Source organism: Sus scrofa, chromosome 4 (genome assembly GCF_054392235.1).
Source record: "Sus scrofa isolate SSC_HxYL_T2T_F1_AM1 chromosome 4, Sscrofa_HxYL_maternal_Yorkshire_Landrace_v2.0, whole genome shotgun sequence".
NCBI classification, from domain to species: Eukaryota; Metazoa; Chordata; class Mammalia; order Artiodactyla; family Suidae; genus Sus; species Sus scrofa.
In genome coordinates, this window is record NC_139386.1 from 135,509,601 (window position 1) to 135,535,861 (window position 26,261).

At 44.5% G+C, this 26,261-nt stretch overlaps 1 protein-coding gene across 36 annotated transcripts in view; it reads left to right on the forward strand.

The window, feature by feature from the left end:
• The window catches only part of COL24A1 (collagen type XXIV alpha 1 chain), a 330,869-nt gene that overhangs the window by 82,600 nt on the left and 222,008 nt on the right, over positions 1 to 26,261 (forward strand). For 22 of the 36 annotated variants that reach the window (XR_014844919.1, XR_014844921.1, XM_085024166.1 and 19 more), the window contains 7 exons: positions 6,011 to 6,064; positions 8,310 to 8,354; positions 13,312 to 13,365; positions 13,441 to 13,485; positions 13,712 to 13,765; positions 14,278 to 14,331; positions 19,453 to 19,506. Coding sequence is in view for 26 of the 36 variants with exons in the window: in XM_085024166.1 (XP_084880292.1) it covers positions 6,011 to 6,064; positions 8,310 to 8,354; positions 13,312 to 13,365; positions 13,441 to 13,485; positions 13,712 to 13,765; positions 14,278 to 14,331; positions 19,453 to 19,506 (360 nt within the window). In the remaining 10 variants the exon portion in view is untranslated. The remainder of the gene's footprint in view (positions 1 to 6,010; positions 6,065 to 8,309; positions 8,355 to 13,311; positions 13,366 to 13,440; positions 13,486 to 13,711; positions 13,766 to 14,277; positions 14,332 to 19,452; positions 19,507 to 26,261) is intronic. The other 14 variants (XM_085024192.1, XM_085024190.1, XM_085024197.1 and 11 more) reach the window with 2 other exon arrangements.

A 26,261-nucleotide genomic window follows, 5' to 3' on the forward strand; every position in this document is an offset into this window, starting at 1 on the left:
TTTACATGCTTTTCTGTCTGTATTTGAGAAGCTTCTTGGAACATATGATTTGAGCCAAAATATTTAAAAGGATAAAACCATCCACTGATTTAAAATAGAAAAGAAGAATGCTGTTTAAAAACATGGAAGAGGCAGATAGAGGATTTATATGTACTTATTAACTTCATATTTATGTATGCTATTAATTCCAAATAGCTTTCTTTTTAGTGCAAAGTTTCCAACTTCATTCTGCAGCGTTACAGTCAGGAAATTCTGTAGTTGCTTTTAAGAAAAGCGTTTGCCAGGGCTCCCAGATTGATTTAATCAGTAGCAGTCTCTTTCAGTTGAAGCAGATTTATATGGCTCCTCATATCTAAAATATTTATGCCAGAACTAACTTTCCAGGACTGAAGGTAACATGATACTGGAGTTTGGGATTAACTGTCAACAACACCTGGGAAACTGTTGTCAAAACATAGAGGTTTTCTGAAGACTTTCTCAGACGTGGTAATAATAGCTTATAAATAACCACATCATATTGTGTTGGGAGTTTGCCACAGTGCGGAGATGTGCTCAGTCTTCTCCCTGTGCGTATCACAACGTCCCAGTCTTGGAGTGGTGGGGAGAATAGCACCCTCGAGGCACCGGGGCTGCAGAGCTGTTTGCGCCTCTAAGGATAGAAAGGAGCGCCGCCTCTTCTTTTCTCGTACATCGTGCAGTTGGCAGCGTCTATTTAAAGCAAACTGTGTTTTGGCTTCTAGCTCCAGTGTTAGAATTTCAGAATATAAACCCCTTCTGTTCGACATCTGTTGCTAGTTCTGTCCTTAGCTCAAAACAATCTGTATTTAAATACATACGTTTTATGGACACTTTGGAGACTGTTTTCTCTGTCGTAGGAAAAGTTTGCAGTTAATTCTTAAGAAAGGACTACTGTTGCTAGAGCATATTATAAAAAATTACCGTTAATCTTTCAGCGATTCTTCCTCTTTCAGGAAAGGTTATTGTTCTGGATTCTGTTTTACTGGGTGTCATTTGTAGTAACTCTGTTAGGCTAACTGTAGCTTGACAAGACTGCAGAACAGCCCAGGACTTTGAATTAAACTCACCTTCCAGGTCGGGGCAGTTACTGAGGCGAGGGATGTGCCCAAGGACCTGCAGCTGCTCACTTTGGGGAAATGCAGGCAGAGCCTGACTTCAAAGAGCGATGACACCAGCAAGTGGGGTTGAGGCAGGCATTTGCTTTCAGGGCGGATAACCTAAGGAAAACTCAAGAGATTCCTGTAGGTTTTTCAGAATCAGGATGTGAAAATGTGAGTGCAGATAGCGGGGAGGTTTGGCTTGGCTTCAGGGGCTGTAAGCTCTGGGGGGAGAGGCGAGGGCCCTTACGATGGAGGACAGGGCGTCTGTGCTGCAGAGCTGGTTCTTGGAGCAAGAGCACAGGCAGATTCCCGTTGCCAGAGCTCCCAGAGGATATACGAGGCAGTAACCAGTCTTCACGGGCAAAGCAGGAACTTGACTCTGAGAACGTAGCTCAGGTCATAGCTAGGTTAGCAGGAAGCCTGACTTGATGCTAAATCTCCAAGAATTTGGCTAAAACTCCTTGAATCCCTGCCTAAGGTTGAACTTGGTCTCAGCTGCTGGGACGTGGTTGACCCTTCAAGTGTGGATCGAACGGTCCCAGCAGTGAGGAAGTGAAAGCGGCAGGAGCTGGACAGAGCACCTTACACTCTAGCCTCTTCCTGCAGGAACCGTTTTCCTTAGAAGCATTTTCAAATATCAGGGTTTTCTGGCAATATGTGTTCATGTGTGGAATGTATAAAATTAATTATCGTTTTATTTTCGTGTATCTAATACTAGATAATTTAGTGTGGTCCTCTCTTTTCATTGCTCATACTCGGCAAAAGTTGAATTTATTTTTATTGGTAATGTCCATTTAATTTATCAGCAATACCTGTTTAGTATAAATGTCTTTTATGATCGTTTTATTTATCTCTACCTTAGGTTGAATATCTTGTTCCTAAATCTATGCTCTTTAGAAAGAGCAAAACATTTTTTTTTTTTTGTCCCTTTGCTATTTCTTTGGGCCGCTCCCACGGCATGTGGAGGTTCCCGAGCTAGGGTCGAATCAGAGCTATAGTCACCAGCCTATGCCAGAGACACAGCAACGCTGGATCCGAGCCGCGTCTGCAACCTACACCACAGCTCACGGCAACGCCAGATCCTTAACCCACTGAGCAAGGGCAGGGACCGAACCCGCAACCTCATGGTCCCTAGTCGGATTCGTTAACCACTGCACCACGACGGGAACTCCAGAAAGAGCAAAACATTTTGATAGTTAATGGTACTCTTTAACAAAAACTTTTGCATTACTTTTGTTTTAAAAATTCCATGAATATAGTCATCAGTATTTATGGTTATCTTGGTCCTTATGTTTCTCTAATTATTTTATATGCAGTATTTTTCTAATGTCTTCCTAGAACTAAGGAAATGCTTTTTACTAGACTCCCTAAACAGTAGGTTTTCCACTGTTTCAAGATACTTAGCCATCCTCCCAAGCGTAGCGCTGTGTGGCGTCTCCGACCTCAGCATCATGAGTGTGCTCGGGCCCAGCAAGTCTAGGCTGCTTCTGTTGTTCTTAGTGTCAGATAACCACCGTGTTTGATACCAGTACCAGTAGATCCAGACAAGAGGGAAGCTTGATCTGGGCTCTGCAGCCTTGATCCTGCCCGTCACAAATAAATACAATAGATGAGATTTAAAAACACACTTAACATGAGCCCGTTTGTCCGCAGAGACAAGTCGTAGTCCCATCACACTCAAAGAGAAGGCATTGTGCCAAGGTGTGGACACCAGGAGATCGGACTCCTTAGGAGCCACCTCAGAGTCTGTCCACGACATTGATCAGACAGTGGGAATGAGCAAGAAAACTATTCACAACTTGAAGAGATCAGATGCAATCCCTCAAAAGTCATATTCTTTGCAAAGTAAGATTTTATAACTGGTCAAAACAGTGAAAATGTGAAAAAGAATTATGGTCACAGAAGCAACAGTCAGCTCTGGCCTGCCCATGAGAAGGCAGTTATTACACTCGTGAAATTGGCAGCTTGTGCAAAAGGACGGAAACGGCAGCTTTCCTGTAGATGATAGTCCTCGAAAATGGCCAGGAAATCCTCTGGCAGAGGGAGCCCATTTCCAGGAGAACACAGCTCGACTAAGTCAGTGGTTATAACGTTCTAAGTAAATGTGAGAGAAAATTTAGAATTTCGTTTTGCAACAAATTCTTTCAAGTGGAGAAAGAAATTGTAGAAACTGTATCGTTTGCATTCTAAGTTCAAAGGCAGTGTTTTGACACTCTTGTTCTATATTTCACAACCAATCTTTAGATCATTTTTTTTACAGTGAAGATATATGGCTGCAAACATTTTTAGGTTCATTTTATTAAAGGAATTCAGAGAGTTCCCTGCAGTAAAAAACAAAAAAATCATGCACGTAGTTACCAGGATTAACAACCAAATAAACAGTGACAAACAGTGACATATTCAACAATATAAAACACTGGCTTTTCTTCAGAAGAAAATGTGGTGCAATATAGAGCCAACCATAATAATGCTTTTTGTAGCATCAACTGTGCTATATTTCATAAAACAAGAACATGTCTAGTTATAATAGGAATTATTTCAAACATTGATGACACAATGGTCAACATGAAAGAGCAGTAAAAATAATGAAATTTCTCTGTCTAGAACAGAGACTTAAAAATAAAATGGTGATAAAGTGAGAGGAGAAATGATACCTAAAATTTTTTAAAGTATGTATATTCTCATATTTCAATTCAACTAATTCAGGGGCAAACTTGACATTGAACTTGATAATAAATATTGTATAATAATATATAACAAATTTGATAGATAATAAGTGAACTTAATAAATACAGTACATGCTAGCTATTCAACTTGATGTTGAACAGCTAATGTGTATTATACATATTGTTGGTGTTGTTGAACTACCAGAACAAGAAATTGAAATTCATAAGTGCTTTTCTCGTTTTTATGTTGCTTGTAGACAGTGCAGGCTTTGCGGTAAGTGGAGAGCTAATTGCAGTCCCCACCCCTGGCTCCATCCCCGAGCAGAGCAGGGAGAAACCTGGATGCAGGTGGGGAAGGTGGTCCTGAAAGCGCCCCAGCGGTGCTTTCAGCAGGCCACTCCTTGTTCAGACCGATGGGGGTTTTAAAGGAAAACTTGAGTAAGATACAGTCTACACACCATGAAGTTCACCCTGCCGTGCACTCAGTGCTTGTGAGCGTGTTCACAGACTTGGGCCCCCTCAGCTCATTTCAGAACATTTCTGCCACTCAGTGAAGACACCCCCCTGCATCTTTACCAGCCCCAGGCAGCCCCGCTCTGCACCTGTCTCTGGCTCGCCCTGTTCTGGACATTTCACATGATGGGATCATGCCACGTGTCCCTCATTCTTTGCTTTTTCATGAAAGTTTCTGGAAAACTCACGTATGATCTGGAGAGTCAACCGGCTCCTTCGTTTCAGATTTATTACACTGTGTTTCTTTTACTTTTTCCATTACCTGTGCGTCATAAATACTTCAGATACCCACATTAACTCATATGGAGCTGAGTGATGTATTGCAGATTTGTGAGTTTGCTGACAACAGGGTTTGACTTCCAAGGACAATGCAAGGAGCAAACTGCCTGCCTGAACTTCAGCCGACTTTGAAGGGGGTATGGCTGCAATATGTTTGACGACACAGATGGTTTTTGCGTTATCCTCTGATTACAAAATAGAAACTGCTCCTAGGATGAGTTAACTATATCTTAGCAACATCGTGCCTCTTTTTTTCCATTGATAAACTGTCTTTTAAACTAGCCCATTCAGGTTTATACTAGTTGAACTAGTGATTTTGGGCAATCTGTTAAACATAATATTTAATATCGACTTCCCTAAATAAAAGATTATAAGAATCTAATGATGTACTTTTATTTGTTTAGTCTTAAAAGTTTTTAGAAATGAATGTTATTGAAGTTTTGATTAAGTCTTACACATCATTTTGTAAAGTAGCCTTTTTTCTTTTTTAAAGATTTTTATTTTTTCCATTCTAGTTGGTTTGCAGTGTTCTGTCAATTTCCTACTATAAAGTAGCCTTTTAAAAGTGAGATTTAAAATTGATAAACGCAGTAGTAAATTTCTAAAGAAAAACTTCAGTATATAAAGTAGCAGTAACTGAGTAACGGAGTTATTTTACATTAGAATTTACCACGGGAAGGCGTGTTTACTAACCTTCATAGTTGTGCAACATAGATTCTCAACAGGCATTTGGGAAGCTTAATGTTCAGCTGCACTGCATTTGGCCTCTACAGGATTTGTGTGCGTTATCCCTTTCCTCAAATGATGTTTTTACGTGTTGTGTTGTATTTCGGAACAATGCATTCGAGTATTCAGTACAGCGATCAGACTGCCTCCCTTGGAGTCTCGTCCCACCCGTCGAGAGTGGGTCCGAGGGAGCTAACCTCTCTGAGTTCCTCGAGGCAGGGTGAGGCGTTAGTGTTCCCTGACGGGCCCGCTGTGGAGATGCGGTGTCTGTACAGTGTGTGTGTCCAGTAACGTGTGTCAAGCCCTCAGCCCGAGGTGAGTGGGCAGAGCGCGGCTCGGTCGTCCCCTGTGGTGGCGGGCGCGGGTGCTCGCGAGTCCCCGGAGCGACCAGCGCGTTGCTCAGCGGGGCGTCTTGGCCACGTTTCCGCTCAGCCAGTGATTCTGTGTGTGATGAACAGATTTCTCTTTTCTCCACCGTAGCTTTCTGTGTATGTTCTGTGCCATGTAAAGTCATTTCGATAAAAGAGAGAAATAATGCACATAAAATCCATGAGTTTTATGCGAAACAAACACACGTTTTTGTTGCACGACAATTCACAGATTAGGAGATAAATGTCTCCTGTTACCGGTTCCTTTGCAGAAAAGAGAACGGACGTGGATTATTCACCTGCTGGGTCTAACAGCTCTCTCTCTCTTTCCCTGGGCCAGGGGTTTTCAGGTGGCGTTGGCGGCAGAGGCCCAGCCGGTCCTGATGGCAGCCCTGTGAGTGAATTGTGGCAGCCCACCTTGCAGTCTGGCATCGTTCAGACTCCACGGCGGCCGCACCTGCCCTTCTCATGCCGCACTCCCTCCCAGCACGCCTGGCCGATGGTTTCCCACCCCGGCGCACACTCCACTTCGTAATCTTACAACACGGGAAGTAGGACAAAAATGTTACAGATCTGACGTGAAACAATCGTTAAGGTTAATCACTTTGGCCCTGTTAAATGTGACCAAGCCCGTCAGATGCCAGAAGGGTCTGGTCCAGCAGTGGCCTGTGTAACTGGCGCAGGGAGGGCCTGGGGAGGAGCCCCGCACATCCAGGGACTGGCGAGGCTCCTGTAAAACTGTGCGTTTGATGACGGCTCTCTTGGGCTCGGACTTTCATTGACCTGCCTTACTTTTTAGTACTTTATGGAGAGGTCACGTTCGGGGGGATTGTTTAGGTATCTGTGTTCAGATTAGGGAGTTACAATCTAAAATTAGTTTGATTGTATTAAGGAGTGATGATACATTGCTGTTTTTTGACACTAGGTGGAAATACCTTCACTTTGCCCTCAAAAAATAGCTCTTCCCCAATCTATGTCAGGCACACGATGTTTCCCTAAGATTTTTAAGGTGAATTGGAATCAACCCCTAAGTCCTTGGAGCCTCCATTCGGAATAATTCCCATATTTAGACATATGTAAACTATTAGCATGGATGCTTAAAGTGTTTGAAAATAGCTTCTTTTTGATTTATTTTTCTAAATGATAACTATATTAGCTTATTCAGTGAATTTAGCCGAAGTTTTATTTGTTGTAAGACTTGGAAGATAGATGAAGAATGCAAGGGATTTCCAAACAAATCGTTAAAAACTTGAATGACATCCTAAGGAGAGTGTTTGCCATCTTAAGGTGACGCTTCCCCTTTCAACCACAGTAAAAGTTAAGCATTATGGACACTTTCTTATATGCTGTTCCCGACCTTGCACACCTGGTGTGAAACCATCGCATTCATGTTTTGTCAATTAAGCGTAACATGAAGTGTGTTAGGGTTGGACTGCAGTGTTTAGAACTTTTTGAAATCTTTTCTTTCTTTAAAATACAATACTTCACGAAGAGTATTTTGAGTCCTTAAAATATTGATTGGTTGATTGATTGGTCTTTTGTATTCTTAGGGCCACACCTGCAGCATATGGAGGTTCCCAGGCAAGGGGTCTAATTAGAGCCGCAGCTGCCAGCCCACCCCACAGCCACAGCAACTCAGGATCCAAGCCATGTCTGCGACCTGCACCACAGCTCACAGCAACACCAGATCCTTAACCCACTGAGGGAGGCCAGGGATGGAACCTGTGTCCTCACGGATGCTAGTCAGATTCGTTTCCACTGAGCCAAGACGGAAACCCCGAGTCCTTAAAATATTTAGAATGCAAGAATATACTGGATATTTTCAGTTTACTTGGTTTATAGTTCTCTGTATTTTATACTCTGCATTTGTTTAAAACAGAATTTGAAATTCCCAAAAAAAAAAAAAAAAAAAAAGGGAAAGAGTCTGTTCTTAAGCTCAGTAACACTGACATGGAGTAGATTAGGAATTATCACAAAAGCTATGATGAGGAGTTCAGAAGGCCATCTCAAAGACCCATCACCAAGCGACTGGAAAATTAATACAGATAATTCTAAATCGCGTACAAATAATTCAGCAACGTTTGTCATTTCTTACATTTGTGTAGTGTTTTTATGACCATTTTCAAAAGAGCTTATGTATATGTACGACAATTTTAATTGTGATCTTTACAACAAGGAAAACATTTTTCCTGTTTTATAAATGAGAAATTTAGATAATTTAAATACTGTACTTCAAAAGAGCTCATAGTGCTTTAACTCACCTGAAAATGTTCCTTTGACCCTACATGCTGACCTGCCGTCTTTTTGCACTGTATGTTGGCTAGCTATGTCTACGGTGCTGGTTTTAGTGGGATTTACCTCCTTTATTCGATACTTAGGAGATGGTGTGAGATCTGTATGCTGGGCCGGGTGGTAGTCCCACCCGCCGAAAGCATGGAGTCAGGGCCACTTTTAAAGAATACAGGCTGCCGCCTGAGATTCGCAGTCCTTGGAGGATGCACAAGAGTAGGGAGGTTTCAGAAGTTAGTCACAGAGGGAGGGAAAATTTGATGTAGTTTTTCCTAGAAATTTTTGTCTTTAGAGAATACCCTCAGTAGTGGAACCATATTTAACCCACTTTGTGTGTTTCTTTTACCTAGGGACTTGTAGGTAGCATGGGTCCTCCAGGATTCCCTGGGCTTAGAGTGAGTATCAAATGTCATCCTTCTTGTAACGTATTTTTGTGTGTATTTATATTTTTAGATATGTTTTAAGAACTTTAGAAAAATGAGATGTTTTAGTGCCACTGTTGTTTATCAGCCTTGCTTACATGTGTTTTCCCAGCTGCTATGCAAATTCGACCTGTAGTATGAATCTTAAAATTATACTTTATGATAAGCTAAAAATAACAAATTTCTACAGATCGATGTCTCTGTGTCTTTGTCTGTTTCATTGATGGATATTTAATCCAGACTCGGTTTCTCGAAAAGCCTAAGACTTAGAACAGTCACTTCTTTCCTTTGAAATAGTCTTTATACCACCTGGTCCAGAGATGCACGAGCAAAAGCGCATGATAACTGTAGGCTTTATTTATGAACCAGAGTAAATGGTTAGGAAAACCACCCTGAGCAAGGGGTAGGAGCCGGACTTCACAAATACCATGACACATTTTAATACCTAATTTACTTGTTAGGCTTAAAAAACTGTCCGTAATCAATTCACTGGAGTTGCTGATGGTGTGAAGCTCAGGTTAATAAAAGCAGGTCTGTGGAGGCCGAAGAAATGCAGGGCAGATGTGTGGTGGTGTTCGTCGGCGTGGAAAGACTGCTACTTTTGAGATATCGTCGTAAATGCATTTCTCTCATCTAAGCTTATGGTACATGAGAGGGATATAAATTATGGGTATTTTATATAAATTTAAAGCCATGTGCTTTAATATGGAGCTGAGCTAAAGGCAGAATTGAGATCACTTGCAGCAAGTGGAAGGAGCCTAATGAAATTAGGCTCAAGACATTTCTGTTCATATAAATGAAGGATGAGACTATGGGCAGAAAGAGGATTTTCCTTAAAGCTCAATTGAGAACTTGCTCTAATATGTTCAGTGTCAGGTAATTAAGATTCCAGAGTTTTGTGCCGTAAATGACGGCTGCAGTATTTTCAGCGTGAACTTGAACACAGGTTTTCTGACTCCAGAGTTGAGGTACGTTCCCACCCTGACTGTCCCATGGCAGAAGGTGGCGGCTCGGCCAGAGGAGGAAGTCTGGAGTTTCATTGCTGGGACTGTGGTGAAAATGAGCCCCCCACGCTTTGCCTTCCCTTGCGGGGATGGGAATGATGCAGACTTAAGAGTTAAAGAACCTGAGTAAGACTAAGACATGTAAACTTTTCTCTTGCCCAGTAATAAACCGGTATAGTCAAGTGAGCCATAGCGTTTCACTTGCATTGAGTATTTTCTGCGTGCCAGTCACAGGGGCTGTGTCATTTGATTCTCAGCACAGCCTAAGACCACTTAGCTTGTAAGTTTTGAGTCTGAATTGAAACCGGGTGACGTACCTCCAGAGGCCGAAACTCTGGTTGTGCGCTGAACACGTTTATCTCCTTAAAACGTATTCTCTCTCTTGAGAGAGTTCTTTCGCCTTCACGACAAGCTCTACGTGAAGGCGAACCTAAAGGGCCATTTTCCCCCGCAGAACTAGAGTAGGGCTGCATCTGCGTGGGGTCGTCCGTGGCCTCATCGATGGAGGGAGAAAGGAAGCAGGGAGAGAGACGGATCCGCGGAGACGCTCGCGTGTCCCGTGTGCTCCTCTCCAACCTCCGGCGCGAGGTTGTCCGCTCCAGAGCCTGTCACGAGGCTTAAGATCAGAGTTCTTGACGTGGCCCAAGATGCCCAGATTCAGGGTTCTTTTCTGCATCTCGAGAACATCTCTGTGCCCTGGCAAAGCCGTTCATCTCTCAGATGCCGTGTCGCCACCTCCCTGCGTGGCCTTTGCACCTGTCGTCTCCCTGAAGCCCTTGACCACGCGTTTTCTGGCGAGTGGCGAGCCCTCGGTCACCGTCCAGTTGCAGGACTTGGCCCCGCGCCGGACACACAGAACTGCTCGGTGGCGTTGACCGGGTTTTCCGTCCGCTGCCTTTCTCTGCCTTTGGTGGGTGGGAAGAGAGTCTCTGGAGCATAAAAAGGCCAGTGACCCCGATGTTCACGTCTGGTCCCCGTCGCTCCTGCAGCCGTGTGGCTGGTACCCTCACGGAGCCGTCTGTCTGTGAGGGAGCGGGGGCAGCTGTCACTCCGTCCACACGTCGTCACACGTTCAGTCAAAACACGTGAGCGCTCACTGCATCAGCGGCCGAACTAGACGCCAGGCCTAAAAATATACGAACGAATGGAAGATTCCCGCTCTTGGCAACATTAAAACCCAGTGGCAGTGTCGTGCGGTGTGATTCTTGCTACAACAGACCGAAGTAAAGCCAGAGAAGGGAGCAGAGCTGCGTTTGCTCGGAGGCGGCTGCGGCTCCGGCTCCGCAAGGCCGGGTCGTCTGCGCCGTGAAGGTTGCGTCCGCACAGGGCGGGCGGGAAAGGAGGGCAGCTCTTGGGCAGACGATCCTGGGCTCAGGTGCGCCGACAACGGGCTGGGATGTCTGGGAAATGAGCAGAGGCGCAGCGGGATGGCAGCCTGAGAGCAGAACGCACGGAGGCGAGGGTTCGAGGACAATCAGGAAAGACGGCGTCGGCTCTCGTGTTCCGGGGTTCGGCTGCGTTCCCGGAACCGCAGCTCTGCTCTCTCCCTCCCAGGTGTTCCCTTCCAGCAAGAGGGTTCTGACGGGAAATGATGCTGCTTTCTCTAAATTAGTCGTCCCATACGGTTGACTGTTCCTGTCCTTTGCTTTCTTGATTGGAGACCGTGATTGTGGCTGAAAAGGCTCACGTGGAATTCGCAGTCTTTCCGTGGCAGGTGCGCTCGTGTGAACCGTAAGGGACAAGGATGTAAAGAACCTGTCCTCGGGTCTCTCTGTGTCTGTGACTTTGATGCAGAAGCTCTCTCATCGTCGAGCAGGAGGCTTTGCCGCCTCTGTTCCTGTCACGGATCCTTTCAGAAGGCTGTACTGGATCAGGAGTGGGCTTTTCCATACAACTTCCAACATGCCACAGAACGTTTGCTGTTTCTTGGAAATTTCTATACCCACACCATTTTCCTTTTTAATTCTTTATTTTACGAAGTCCTTTATAATGAATGTTTTTGATATCTCTTACTGTTTTGTGATTTTTCCTTCAGAGTCACTAAAAAGTAAAATGGACTATTGTGTGTACAAAGTATACTCATCTGCAGATGCCAGACTCTGCCCAGTCATATAGCTACTGAATCAAAAATTAATCCCACTGTATTATCTGTAGGAGAAACAATAGGACAATAGAGTAGTATTTGTTTTTAAAATATTCCTTTCCATTCCTTTCATGGATTATTGCTACATAATTTCCAACATAGATCTTTATTGTGTTTTTTAAACTCTCCGAAGTTTTAAAGCTATGAACTTTGAAGAAACTAGCACCTGTAATTATAAGAATAATTGTTTTCATTGACAGAGTTTGTCAGTGATGTATTAATACTCCATGTCTGTCTATTAAGTTGGAAAGTATTACTCTGCCTCTCATAGGATTAAATGTGTTGGGAGGAGTTTCCCCTGGTTCTGTGTCACAGGCTTTAGGATCACCCCAAAGTAAAATGTCATATTTTCCATTCTGAGATGTGTAATATATAAGCGTGAACTCTTAGAAATGCTCTGTTATGTCAGGGGACAGAACTCTGGAAATCCCTCTTTTACATTTATTTTTGAAGTTGGTTACTTCTGTATTCATTCCATACTTTATTTTAAAACTATGTGCCACGTGTTATGTTGGGTCTGGGAGATGAAAAATGAATAAAACATGCTTCTGCTCTCACAGAAGGTACAGAGAAGGAAGACAGAACACAACAAAGCAAAGACAGCAGGGCAGGGCTCGTCGGGACTGCGGTCAAGGGCCTTCGGTCGTGGCGACTGTGTCGTCAGAGGCTTGCGGCGCAGTATGCGGGGACGAGAGGACCGTCGGCCGCGTAGGACGGCGGCGCTGCGGGGGGAGAAGGAAGGGAGTGGGGGGGCCTGGGGAGCCGATGCTGAGGGGCTGGTGGAAACCCGGGCAGGTGGGGGCCTGGCTGCAGTTCGCAGATTATAAGGGAAAGGAGCCGTGTTTCCAGCTTGGTTGCAAATACGCCTTAAAGGTCGTTTGCATCTGGAAACCGTCAAAGGGAGATTGAAAGCAGACTGTCTCTGGGGATGAAGGTCGGTAGGTTAGCCCGGCGCAGAAAGGTGGCAAAGGAGAGAGAAAATGAAGGCATCCGTGACCCCCAAATGCCCAGACCCTCCCGAGATTCCACTGTTTTGCCAAACTTGACTTTCACAAACCCTCAGCTGCCGTTGTCGCTGTTCCTAAGACGACATGCTGAAGATGTCGCTCTGTGGCGTGCTTGCGGGAGGTGATGGTGGCAGGTAGTGTTGTGAGCAATCTCGCGCTGAGAACCCGACCTTGACGTCGCGTCTTTCGCATGTTTCCTCAACACCTCTGTCCCTCCGATGTGCTGTCTCAGTGGATGCAAGTGGGGGCGGACGAGAGAGACGAGAGCCCTGTGTTCTCCACGCACTTGGTCCCTGAAGTAAGGGCAAATCTTATCATTTACAAACGGGAAGCCACAAAATAAAAGCATCAGAGTGCCTGGCACATCAGTATTTGCTGAGTAAATGTACGAAAGAAAAAGCTAAGACAATCAAATGAATACTTCCTGGGAGTATGGCACTGAGCTGTTTCCTCTACCTCTAAGGATATTACCTAGCTAGAGAAATATTTCAGAATGAACATGCCGCGGACTTGAAATATTACAGGAGCTCAAGGAAGGAGAAGATCCTTGTGGCCTAGATCAGTGTGCATTGGCTTCAGGAAAGCGGAAAGGCCTCGTTAAGGTTGGAATGACTGTGTGACTTACAAATGGGAAGAGGAAAAAAGCTGATACGGAAGGAGGCATGTGTGGGAGCCTCGTGAGACGGGTCGTCCTGGGTTAATGAACTGGCTGAGTTCACCGTGTTCTCTTTTTAATCCTCGTGGATGCTCATGCTTTGCTTTCTTTTGCTGTTCAGGGCAGCGCTGGTCCTCTGGGACCCCTTGGACCTTCTGGAGTCCCTGGCCCCGAGGTACGTTTCTGTTCACATAACGGGTATTTCTCCTTACCTTCTCTACGATGTCACAAGTGCCACTTTCTTTTTTAGGGTCTTTCAGGGAATAAGGGCCTACCTGGAAGCAAAGGTGATAAGGTGATTTAAATATTTACATTGTCATAGAGATAATTTCTTATTGCATTTATTTTTTTCTGTTGAGTCATCTTCTAAAATATTTTTTAATATGGACTCTAATCTGTATTATCAATTATGTAATTTTTCTCAGCAAATAGAGAAATCCTTCTTGTGTGTCTGGTATTTGCTTTCTTATAATAACTGCCCCATTTGCATTAAGTGTCCTTGTTTGCAATTGTGCTCTCAGGGTGAACAAGGCATCGTGGGAGAGCCCGGAGAGTCAGGATATCCTGGAGACAAGGTAATGCCTTTACCGTTAACTTTATAAAAATACCAAAAAGCCAGCAAAAATGTATAAATTCTTTAAAAAGAAAGGAGTGCTGCCAAATTTTGAAGTATTTTGTTCTTCTTCTGTGAAGAACAGAGAACAAGCTAATGGTTACCAGCATGTGGAGGGGGGGATACCCAGGGCGGGAGGAGTAGGAGGTACCAACCCCTGGGTGTTAAGATAGGTTACAAGGATGTATGTACAACACAGTATTTTGTAAAACTTCATTTACATTTTATACTTTTAAACTTTATGTAAAAAATACAAGCCCAGCAAAAAAAAAAAAAAAAAAAAAAAAAAAAAAGGAGTGCCCATGATTTTAACCACGTGTTCTGTTAGGATATGATTCTGTGTGTCTTGTTTGAAAGCGTTTTCCCAATTTTTGGAGCAGTCCATGAACTCGTTAGCAGTCTGTGGGCAGAGGCATGTGTGCCTGCCTTGGGGTGACAGCCTTTCTCTTCCCTTCCCGGTCCCGCTGTCTTCAGGGCGCGGTGGGCTTCCCAGGACCACGAGGCGCCAGAGGAAAGCCAGGACCTTCGGTAGGTGTGAACTTGGCTTGGCTCTTTCGGGTTAACGGGTTAACGGAGCACGGGCCACCGTGGCGCGGGTCTTGATCCTGGAGCCTGTGGAGTGTAGGACGGGGGATGTGTCTCTCAGCGTGGCATTTTCTCTCCAGTTCGGGTCTTCGGCTCACATTCCGTAGATGACTGGACCCCACTGCCCTCAGCCCCCGTCCCAGGCCAAAGCCAGTTTCTGGGAGCCTTCCAGATCTTTGTGGATCTACCATAGACAGTATTTAACCTAAGCCTTGACTTTTAAGCCAGAAAATATAAAGCACCTTAAATAATGTTTGATTTTTCCAAATATCTGTTTCATTAGGGAAACATTCTGAAGAAAAAATAGCAGGTCACCCTCTCTGATGGGTCCAAATATTTTCGTTACTTGTCTTTTTTTTTTAACTATTGAGCATCAATTAATTGAACTAAAAGGATACAGTTTTACTTGAAACCCAGAAAACTGTCAAACTCAAATTACTGAGTAATTAAAAATGTTTTCATAAAATGTTTAAACCTCGAGTTAAAAGTATATATCTGCATTTTAAAAATCGTAGTAATTATTAGAGCTAATATTTACTGTCGACAAAGCGCCGGGTACTATTCCAAAATCTGTGCCTCTAATTCAATCCTTAAAATAACCATATGAAGTTGGTGCTATTATTATTCCTATTTTACCAGAGAGGAGAAGCGAGATACAGTCAGTAACCTGCCCAAGTTCCCGTAGTTAGTAGCCACCCGAGAAAACCCGGGGAGTCACGTTCGTCAGAGCCCAGGCACTCAGCCACTGGGCCATGGCTTTTTAGGCTTTAGCATTTAAAGACGGTTTGAGAATTTTAATATTGGTTAGCAGCTCTATGAAGATGAAAGTGAATGTCGATGCACAAAATTGGATATAAGATTATAATTTCTTAATACAACATCACAAGAGTGTTGTTGCTGTGTTCTCTCCGCCTCCACCCTCTCATCTGTGTGTTGCTTGCTTTTGCATCAAAGGAAGCAGCATTAAACCACATAGCATGTATCCCGGTTCCTCATGACTTCTAACAGCGAAAAGCATCTCATGCGCATTTCCCAGAATTCTTTAGTTGTCGGCGTCTGTTCGTCTCCTGACGTGTTGGTGCTGAACTTCGCTTTTACCAGTTTTCACCTGGGATCCGGAATCCAGCCCACCACCTGCCCAGACTTGGGGCAAAGAGGGGAATCTTAGGAAGGGCATGAGAGTAGTCAAGCTAACAAAAAGGTTCTATTTCTCAAGGATGATTCTAAATCACATAAAAAAGACTTCCAATATCTGCAGTGGTTGGCAAATAAGACCCTTCTTACATCTTCATTTTTTATAATGTGGGGGTTTTCTAACTTGAGAATCCTAAGAGGAAATTGTGTGACATGTTCCCAAGGTCAAGACTTGCCGAGACCAGCTCAGCAGGATGGGGCTGAAGAATGGCTGCTGTGAAACTTAAGGAAAAAAGTTAACATAAAACAAGACACAGAGACATTTATCTTAAGTAAAGGTGGGAACCGGGGGACTCAAGGTCTCAGGGACCAAGAGTGCTGCCTCACGAAACCACACTGCTTTTATTCTGCCCTTGAGGATTATGTCAAGTGAGGAGGGGGTTGTAGGTGCAGGATATAGGGGGGTTTTTTAAGTTATTTTAAAAGTCACATAGCTGGTTGCTGATTAAGCTTTTATTCTGACCTTTAGGCATTTAGCAGTCATTAGCATTTGAAGCTTGGTGTCAGCTGTCCATGCATAGCATTCTAGAGAATCACCATTGTGCTTCTGCAGACAACCCAGAGTGCCTGGTTTTGCACCTCTGTTCTCCTTGCTGATGCAGATCCTGCTAACAACCCCTCATAAACCCCTTGGGGCCATGAGGCTCATCTTCCTCTTATTCTGAAGAGGACATGTCAAGCTGTGCAAATGGCATGCCCATCTGCACAGGTCCAGCTTGCCTAGACCAATGTATTACGTCCTCATTCAGCTGACCCCATGAATAACTTCTGCCTTGAGGTCTTTGTTCTTAAGCTTAGGTCTTTTGCCAGCACTGTGACTGTTTTTCAAGCAGGAAGATGGGGTAAAGTAAAGCAGGACAAGATGGCGTTTTCAGCAAAGAGGCTGAGAAAAGATTGTAGAAACATGTCTCGTGACAAAGACTAAGTAATAAAAGACCCGGATGTTATTCTCGCATGCTTTGTAAATAATTGAGAAAACTAGGGTCAAATATCACGCTTACATAAAGCGAACCTTTCTAATGTCTCCCTTGCTCTTTGAATCAATTCCTGTTGGTAACATATTTATGGGGTGGGGGAGGGGAAATCCCTGTCTGGAAAACAGGTAAAGGCTTTCGTTCCAGCCCTGACACCGACCTGCTTCGATCTTGGGTGTTCAGTTTCTCATGCTGAAAATGAGAGTCAGGTTGTTCCCTACCCAAGGTTCCTGCAGCCCTTCGACACCGACGGTTCTCTCTCAGTGGTGATGCTCCCGGTGTGGCTCTCGTCTAAGCCGAGGGAGGAGGGCCTCTTTCCCTTAACACACTGTCTTCAGACGGTTCATGGTTTTTTCCTGGAATTACTGGAAATTCTAATGTGCTTCTTTAAGGCAGTGATGCAGGGAGCAAGACAGGGTGAGAGTGAGGCATTTATCGCTCATATTGTACCTTTCTACACTATTTTAATAAAAAAGGTCAGCAGAGATTACTTTGATAGGAGATAGCTGAGTAACTTATTTCATCAAATCTTTGAAAAAAAAAAAAAAAGCAAAAAAGGAAAAAGGAGTTCCCATTGTGGCTCCGCAGGTCAAGAACCCAGCTAGTATCCATGAGGATGCAGGCTCAATCCCTGGCCTCGCTCAGTGGGTTAAGGATCTGGTGGTGTCTTGAGCTGTGGTGTCACAGATGCAGCTCAGAATCTGCACTGCTGTGGCTGTGGTGTAGGCCGGCAGCTGCAGCTCTGATTCAACCCCTAGCCTGGGAACTTCCATATGCTTCGGGTGCAGCCCTAAAAAGAAAACAAACAAATCTTTGAAAAATGTATACTTCGAACTGAAGCTAGGATAGACTTAGGAATTAATATTTGTGAGATGGCTTTGCCTTTAGACTCTCACTTTACTTAATTATCTGTATCTTATCATTATAAAAAATTGTAGATATTTGACCTGGAAAACTTTCCTAGTTATGGAAGGAGATAGCTGTTTAATGAAAAATTGCTTACATAGAATTAATAACTATGGTAAAAATAAATTATACAAGTTAGCACCTAGCAGAATCATTTGTTTACTGTCATGCAAAGAATGCTGTAAGTCCTAAGGGGGTCTCTCTTATCTTGTATTTCCTACTTTGGGTTTTCTCTTATCTAAGATACTGGCATTATTGATACTGTTTTCAAACCGGCGTAAGTTGTGACACGAAAAGCTGTTTTCAAGATAAAAGCATGTCCTCGTCCGGAAGGTTTTAACGTGCGAAAACGTGCGGAACAGGGAAATTTTTAGCCTGCGAGTATTTAAAACTAGAGAAAAGTACCAATGTGAAGTTGTTAAGAAATATTTTTTAGAAAAAGAGAAAATAAAGACAATTATTATGTCCTTTGCATTTTTTTTTTTTAGCTAGAAGTTGCTATCATTTCTAAAAGTTTACTTATTTAATTCTCTAAAAGTTACTTGAAAACTCAGTTTTTAGAGAGTTGACATTCAAGGAAACTTGAAATTGAAGCTTTTCAAAATGAAAATGTTTTCTGAAAGATAAGTAAAATTATTCCACAATTTATTTTTTAATACCAAATTGTGAGTCAGCTTTTCTGAAAACAAAGCCTTAGTGTATGCTGTTTTTTCAGGCTTGTGAATTCAGCGTCTTATTTGGATTTTGCCACTAGAGGGCCTCAGTGAGAACCCTGTGTCTGTCTCTGAGGCGCCCTTCCTTTTAAGAATTTGACTCCCCTAGACACTGATAATGATGAGTATGATGGATTTGATTTTGCTTATTTAGGGAAATTTAAATGAACTTCTGCCAGGTATTTTATTGCTTTTCTTTAGATTTGATTGCATAGTTGTATTGTGTACTGTTTCAGTCCAGGTTTTCTGGCACTAAGACTGATTTAGTGCATATGGAAAACTGCTTTACTTCTTGGAAAGTGGGTAAACTCATATCTTGCAGTGTTATGTATTCCGAAACCTATTTAAGTCAAAATTGAGGCTCACATAGACATTTAATATGTCAGAACTGATGAATTTGGTAGATTTTCATGAAAACAAGGGGATCAGGTCACTGGCCTTCCCTGTTCTGTAGCTTCCTCTCTGAGAACACCACCAGCCCTGTCTAGTTCCAGGCTTTTATCTGGTTCTCTCGCCTCTAAGAAGCCTTTTACCCTACTCTTCTTCAGCCCTGACTCCACATGGTTAATCTCAGAGTCAGAAAATGGGTGCAGCGACACTGAGGCCACAGCCTCAGGGTTCTAGCTAAAGGAAGAGAGCACTTTAGGAATTCTGGGTACCGTCCGGGAGAGGAGAGGGGTGTGAAGGGACGGAGGAAGGAAATAAAATGAGTAACATTCAGCAGGTACTCTGTGTGCCGGGCGCAGTCCCTGTAATGCTCACAGTGGCTCTGTAGGAGGGGGCCTCCTGTTGCTGTTACTCCCGTGCTGGTGGTCAGGAAACAGGCTGGGGGAGAGCTCCGGCCGCAGGAGTTTAAATCCAGGAGCTTCTTAAATATTAATCAAGCCCCTCGGAGTTTTCGAAGGAGGGACAGTCCCAGAGCGCTGCCTGTTTATGAAAGCAGGTCCTCAGTCCAGAGTCTGCTACCGACCTAAGGCACCTTCCTGTCTTATACCTGGCTCTCTCTCACGCGAGCGCACACGCACGCACACACGTTTGCTCTGATTTGGTGTCTGCTGGTGTGTTTGTAACTGACGTTTATGTGTTTCTACCATGACGTTGATTATACATTCTTTCTCAGCAGGCATGACAAGCCTGACATATATTGCATGTTGTTTGCTGGAAAGTCATTGCACCTTTGTGTGGCATAAGATATTTCCTGTTTTTTGCTTAGTATATATTCCTTGTGAAATAGTACTTATTAATGTTTATACTTTGTCCCCCTCCCTCCATTTTAGGGCCAAGCAGGCGACCCAGGACCCCAGGGACCACCTGGCCCTCCAGGACCAGAGGTAAAATGTGGGCGGGAAGAGAATACATTTAAGTAAAAATCGTAGAAATTGGTAAAACATAATTCTATGTAATAGGTTTAAAAAGCTTCTCTTTAAAGTTCATATGTTTATAAATAGTTTGGACTCATTTTTTCTGCTCTGTCAGAAGGCATGTAACAGTGATCTGTAGAAAACAGGAAACGGGTTAGCCACGTTGTGATCCTAATTAGATCTCGACTCTTTTATTCTGTACAAGTGCTAATAACACACACTTGAGGCTTGAAATCAAATTTCAGAAAATAAACTCCACTGAATTTTTACGGCAAAGTGCTTCCAGTTTTTGAATATGCATATATCATTCGGATATCATTCTGAGATAAATACAGTTAAATCTATAGAACATATATCAAGTTAACGTGTATATTCATTGAAATTCTTACTTTGGCGTAATGCTCAGTGTAAAGCAGCTTTTTGTTTCCTGTAAGACTACGTAGGATATAAGCTTCTGAGATGAAACATATAAGTTTTTTTTAATTGTTTTATGAGTCGAAGATATACTGGAGTTCCCCTTATGGCTCGGTGGAAATGAATCTGACTAGTATCCATGAGGACATAGGTTCGATCCTTGGCCTTGTTCAGTGGGTTAAGGATCCAGCGTTGCCGTGAGCTGTGGCCTATCGCAGACATGGCTGGGATCCCACGTTGCTGTGGCTCTAGTGCAGGCCGGTGGTTACAGCTCTGATTTGACCCCTAGCCTGGGAACCTCCATATGCCACAGGTGCCGCCCTAAAAATAAAAATTAAAAAAAAAAAGATACACTAACTACATGGAGATAAAGCTTTTGACACTCACCCTAGTTCAGAAATATAAGCCAAATATATGCATACACACACATTCATATCTAATTCAGAGTAATGGATGCAGTAGTGAAACTGAGAAAGTGAATTTGGCTTCACAATAAATGGATCAGTGTGATAAATCCCCCCAGTGTCGAAGCAGGAGGCAGAGTTTCCGGGAGTGGCGCTGTGCTGGTGCTCCCGCCCCAGGTAAAAGCTGTGAGGGCCACTCCACACCTGTCTCTCATGGTTGGCTGACTTCCTTAGCAAATGCCTGTTCTTACCCATTGTCTAATTTAAAAGTGTATTGGAATTGATGGTTCAAAAATCTAAAAAACTGCATTATACCTAGTTTTAATAGTAGACATGTCATAGGAGGTAAAATATAGCAATGTGTTAATGTCATCATTTTGGGAAGAAGGAAGTTGTTTTGAGTAATTCCAATGATTATTAACAATTAAAATAGTAACAGATTAATAAAAGTTTCTCTCTTTTATAAGCTTACATTCTTTTAATAACCTTATGAAAACATTCCTTGATGTATTTACCTGTCTTCTCATGCTGAGGACATAAGGCCTAATTTATCTTTTTTTTTTGTCTTTCAGGGCCGCTCCCACAGCATTTGGAGGTTCCCAGGCTAGGAGTCCATTCAGAGCTGCAGCTGCCGGCCTACACCACAGCCACAGCAATGTGGGATCCGAGCCGCATCTGTGACCTACACCACAGCTCACAGCACTGCTGTATCCTTAGCCCACTGAGCAAGGCCAAGAACCAAACCCGCATCCTCTTGGATGACAGTTGGGTTTGTTACCGCTGAGCCACAGTGGGAACTCCTGATTATCTGTTTTATGTAGGGTGGTGTGTTTCTGTTAATTCCGAACTCCTGAGTTATCCCTCCAACAACGTTTCCGCCTTGTTAACTCTAAGTTTGCTTTTGAAGTTTGTGAGTCTGCTTCTGTTTTATAAATAAGTTCATTGTATCCACACGTAAGTGACACCATATGCTCATCTGTTTCTGTCTGACTGAGTATGATAATCTCCAGCTGCATCCGTCTTGCTGAAAATCGCCACTATCTGTAGATAGCGTACCATTTCAGTGTATATCTCCTTTTTACCCAAGAGTTACTTAAAAAGGAGTTTTAAAATTTCCAGGTGGAGGAGCTGGCAGTTTTGATTTTGTTAACAGTTCCTTGTTTTCTTGCACTCCGATCCTAACTTGTTCTCTTTTATGCGACTTACGGATCTGACCTTTTTTCTGTGACCTCACACCCGGTCACTTTGTGTAAACGTTCGACATGAAGGTGACGAGAAGGTGTGGTGTCGTCATCGGGTGTGAAGGTTAGGGTAGCGCGACCTGCTCTTCTCACGGGTTGTGTCCTTTACTTTCCGCCGTATCTTCACTTCTTTTTGTGTTAATGGGATGGACTGCGGCAGCTGCTGATCCAGTTGCTCTGGGGCCGTACCTGGTACTTACCTCTTGCTCCTTTGCTGTCTGTTGTAAATTCCCGTCGCCCTCAGCCCCTCTCAGTAGGTCTCGGTGACTTGCTGGTGCACGACCTAAACCTTCCTTGCTGCTGGGCACGGCGTTGGTCTGGCATTCCAGCCCATGGCCTTCGTGCTTCCTGGGCCCCATGTGTATTCCTCCTACCTTTTTCTGCACAGCAGCCTCTCCTTTTCTTTTGGAGGCGGTTAACCGGGCTGGTTTGGTGGCGCCTCTTGTTTGCTTGTGTCTTATCATAAAAAGTCTAAAGCGCCGTGGCGGCCGTAAGCTTTCGTCGGAAGGGACCTGTGCTGTGTCCTCTGTCCAGAGCGAGCCCCGTGGGTGTAGATTTCCACCTAAGAGCCCAGCGCTGTGGGGACGGAAAGCAGAGAAGGTGCGGTTCTAGGCGGGGTGGCCGGCAGGACCGCGGCTGCTTCTCCTCCTGGCTCCCAGTCTCACGTATCCCATTGGGGCGTCCGCAGGAGCAAGTCTCCGATTTAACAGACGCACTGTGTTCTGAGGGCGGCGCGCCCCCCTTGCATATTGTTTCTCCTGCGCTGGCTCTTCCGTTAAAGCGGGAGCTGTCCAGTGTCCGATGGGCCGGCCACCTCCAGGTGGAGCCGGGTGGGCTAAGGTGAGTGGACCGTTTCCTGGGCTCGCGGTTGTGCCTCCTGCAGCGTAGACATGCTGGGCCCTGTGGGGTCCGTGCCTGCGGGTCAGGAATTCTGTCTTCCCCTAGACGGTGGTGCTAATTAACCTCTCAAGGGAGGAAGGAGCACTTTTAACACAAATGTGTACCTGTTTCTGTAAAGACGAACTTCTTATACTTGCGGATTGAAGGGCCCACGGGAACATGAACCGTTTTTGTCTTCTTTAAGAATCATCAGTGAACAGGGGGCATCTGCCGGTGAGCGCCTGTGTGCCACGTGGGCAGGCCAGTGACCTGCTGTGGCAGTAACACCGCACGAGACACAGCAGCTGCACGGGCTGTGGACCTCTGCAGTCATCCTCCAGCATCCAGCCGACGCTTACAGGGGCCGCTGTGGCACAGCAAGCTGCTCAGAAGGAGGCTGCCGCCCGTGCCCGTTTTCGCTCGTTAGGGGTGGCACTGACCTGACATTCCCTCCACACACAGCGGGGTTGGTTGGCAGTTGGGTCCATGTGAGCGACTGGCTGATTCTTAGGACCGAAGGGCCGCCTCTCCAGAGGAGCAGCCCTGCATTTTCAGCTCCTCTTTGGAAAATCCAAGTCTGATTATTCATTTTCAGCAGATCCGTTTCAGATGTCTATTTTACATGAATCACTAAAAACACAAAACCATGGTGAATTAGATCAGGTCCTGACTTTGCAGAGCTTATATTTAAGAAGTTACTGCTAAATTCAGACCACACCAAAGCCTCCACTGTCGCTTTCCCTCAGACATCAAGATTAATTAGCTTTGATAACATGGAAAACTAAAAATCAGGTCTTTCTTTGAACGTGTAGGATCAGTGTAGTTCTCGAGATGAAGGAGCCAGAGACTCTCTTCCCCGAGGTCCCTGCTCTCCTGTTCTGTCCCTCTCGGGCCCGGGTTCTTGTCTGTCTCAAAGACCAGTGTCTCTTTTCTTTCCATAATTTACCCTTCTTATCAAAGCTCGTTTTTAGGGAAAAATCGGATAAATATACGTCATCCAAGCAGTACTTGTTAACAGCTAACTGCAGTATAACCCCTCTCAACGATATTGATGTCTCAACACTAAATGGAAACCTGGAACTAATATAACAGTTCTTGAGTTGTGGAATTTTATGTGTCGTTTGGTGAGCAGGGAACATGTGTGGTTGATTAGAAACTTTGATGTGCCTCAGATTACTCATACCCTTCAAGGGGCCCTCTGAACAACCAACAAGATAGGACAAGGCGGGCCAGTATGTCTTGCTCATGCCTTCTAGCTTGGAAATTCACATCTTCTTACGAGCTGGTAAAAGCAAAGCATTCTGAAGTTTTGTTGAAAATGCTCAGTTAGTTGTCACTGGCATTGAAGAGAATTGCTCATCATTCAAGACCATCTGAGCAAATGTCACTTCAAACCACTTCAGTTTTTTTCTTCCCAATATTTTGCTTAATCTTTTTTTTAAATTTCTGCCTTTTCTAGGGCCGCACCCGTGGCATATGGAGGTTTCCAGGCTAGGGGTCCAATTGGAGCTGTAGCTGCCGGCCTACACCACAGCCACAGCAACTCAGGATCCGAGCCACATCTGCAACCTACACCACAGCTCATGGCAATGCCGGATCTTTAACCCACTGAGTGAGGCCAGGGATCAAACCTGCATCCTCATAGTTCCTAGTTGGATTCGTTAACCACTGAGCCATGACAGGAACTCCTTAATCTTGATTAATTATTAAATTGCTGTAACAAAGAAGTTAAATATATCTGCACATTTAACTCTTCACAGAATTATAATTTTATCTTGTGTCTCAAGATAAGACCTCATGTGTTTTAAAGATTAAAACTTGTTCTGGAATGGCTCTTTGTTTTTAAGAAAAACTTCCGGAAAATGCTGTACAGGACGCTTTTCAGTTTTGTATGCACAGTAGTGTTGATTGTTGACTTTGAGCGTCCTTCCGGTTCTGGCAGCAAACCCCCTTCAGATGTGGTAGCAGCGTAGTTAGAATATTTGTAGATTCCGTTGTTAACCTCTCTGGGCTGGAGAGCTTGCCGAGGAGTTGATTCTGGATTATGTCCTTGGTAAACGAGGCCAGTCGTTTACTACAGAGATGAGCTGGGACCACTCGTTACAGAGATACCAGAAGTGGCCAAGCTCTGGGTCCTCTTTTTCCACGCGGTGGCCTCCACTGGAGGCAAAGGCCGAGTTCATCCTGAGTCTGCTCATGCCAGGCGAAGATGTGCTTCGTGCCAGGCGAAGGTGTGCTCATACCAGGCGAAGGTGTGCTTCATGCCAGGCGAAGGTGTGCTTCATGCCAGGCGAAGGTGTGCTTTGTGCCAGGAGAAGGTGTGCTTCGTGCCAGCAGAAGGTGTGCTTCGTACCAGCAGAAGGTGTGCTCATACCAGGCGAAGGTGTGCTTTGAAATGTCCGTTTTGGCACCTCAGTGAACTTGATTGGAATTCAGCTGCCTGTGGCCCCAGCTGCACTGGGCAAGTGGATCTTCGTGCTGATGGATTCTCGTCACTTAAACCAGTTACGTCTTTCATGTCTCTTATCATTTGCATTGCATTGAGTAATTTGATGTTTTTTAGTTGTCACTCAAAAAGTGGTGCTGAAAGAAAACATCATTAAATTAGTCAATAAAAAAGTATTTCTTGAGTCCTACAATGTGCAAGGCTGCCTGGAGAACAGCGTAGGTGTGTGTATACACAAAAAAGATTGTATTGTCCTTATTTGAGGGAAGTTTACAGCCTCCTCGGGAAAGACGAGGTATGTACATGTAGTTTTAGGTATAACGGTCACAGCAGAATTAAGTAAGTGGTTACTATAGCTCAGTGTTAGCGGAGAGGTTAAGGTGAGATAGAAGGATTAGGGAAGGGGTCGCGGAAAAGATGAAGGATGAATTAAACTGTTGATGGGACAAAAAAACAAAAAAACTACTGTTGATGGATCAAGGGCAGGAAAAGGGGAGGGCAGGGCAGCCGGTGGACACACGAGCAGCACTGGCCGTGCAGGTGGGTCCTGTGCGTGCGGAGCTGCAGGCAGTGAATGAGGCTGGTTGGGCCTGACGGGGACTCCTCGTGCTGGTCCAGAGCGACAGGTAAGCTTGTCAAAGTAGGTTGGTGCTGAATGGACAAGGCCTTTTACTCCAAACTGTGTCAGAGACGGAGGCTTCCGTGGCTGCATAGACAGGCCTGATTTTGTATTGTGGAAAAACGTGGGTTCTTCCCTCCTCCCCCAGGTAAATCAGCCCACGTTTTATTGATCTGCCTGATTTCTGTTCATAGTGATCACAAATTTCTCTCCTTTCATGCTCAGTATAGGTGGTCGTCTCCAGAAATGTTATCTGAAAAGTGATGGCATTTTCTGCTAAACCAGGATGACCCTTAGTGCTGCCAGTGGCTGTGACTGAGAGCGCTTAGTACTGTGCTTACAGTGAGGTAGACCCGAGGCCGCTCCCAGATTGGTGAGGAGATCTTTCAACCCAGAGGAGAGTTGGCAACAACGAGGGCAGTTGCCTTGGAAGATCCTTCTCGGTCCCAGCACTTGGTCTGCAGCCCTCTCTCCCAGCAGGCAGTGCAGTGGGGGCTCTACCACGTGGCCGTGTTTCCTGCCTGTTCCCTTGAACTCTCCTCACATCTGTTGCCATCTAGTGAAGCCCTCATACTTCCTCGTCCAGAAGCTATGTCTCCATCAGAATCCCATCCTTATCCCCTGAACTGAGACGGACTCTGAAGGATCTGAAATTTTATCCAATTTGCAAGCCAACAAGTTAGCCTGACAGTTTCACCAATTCTCGTAGAAGACAGAGGACT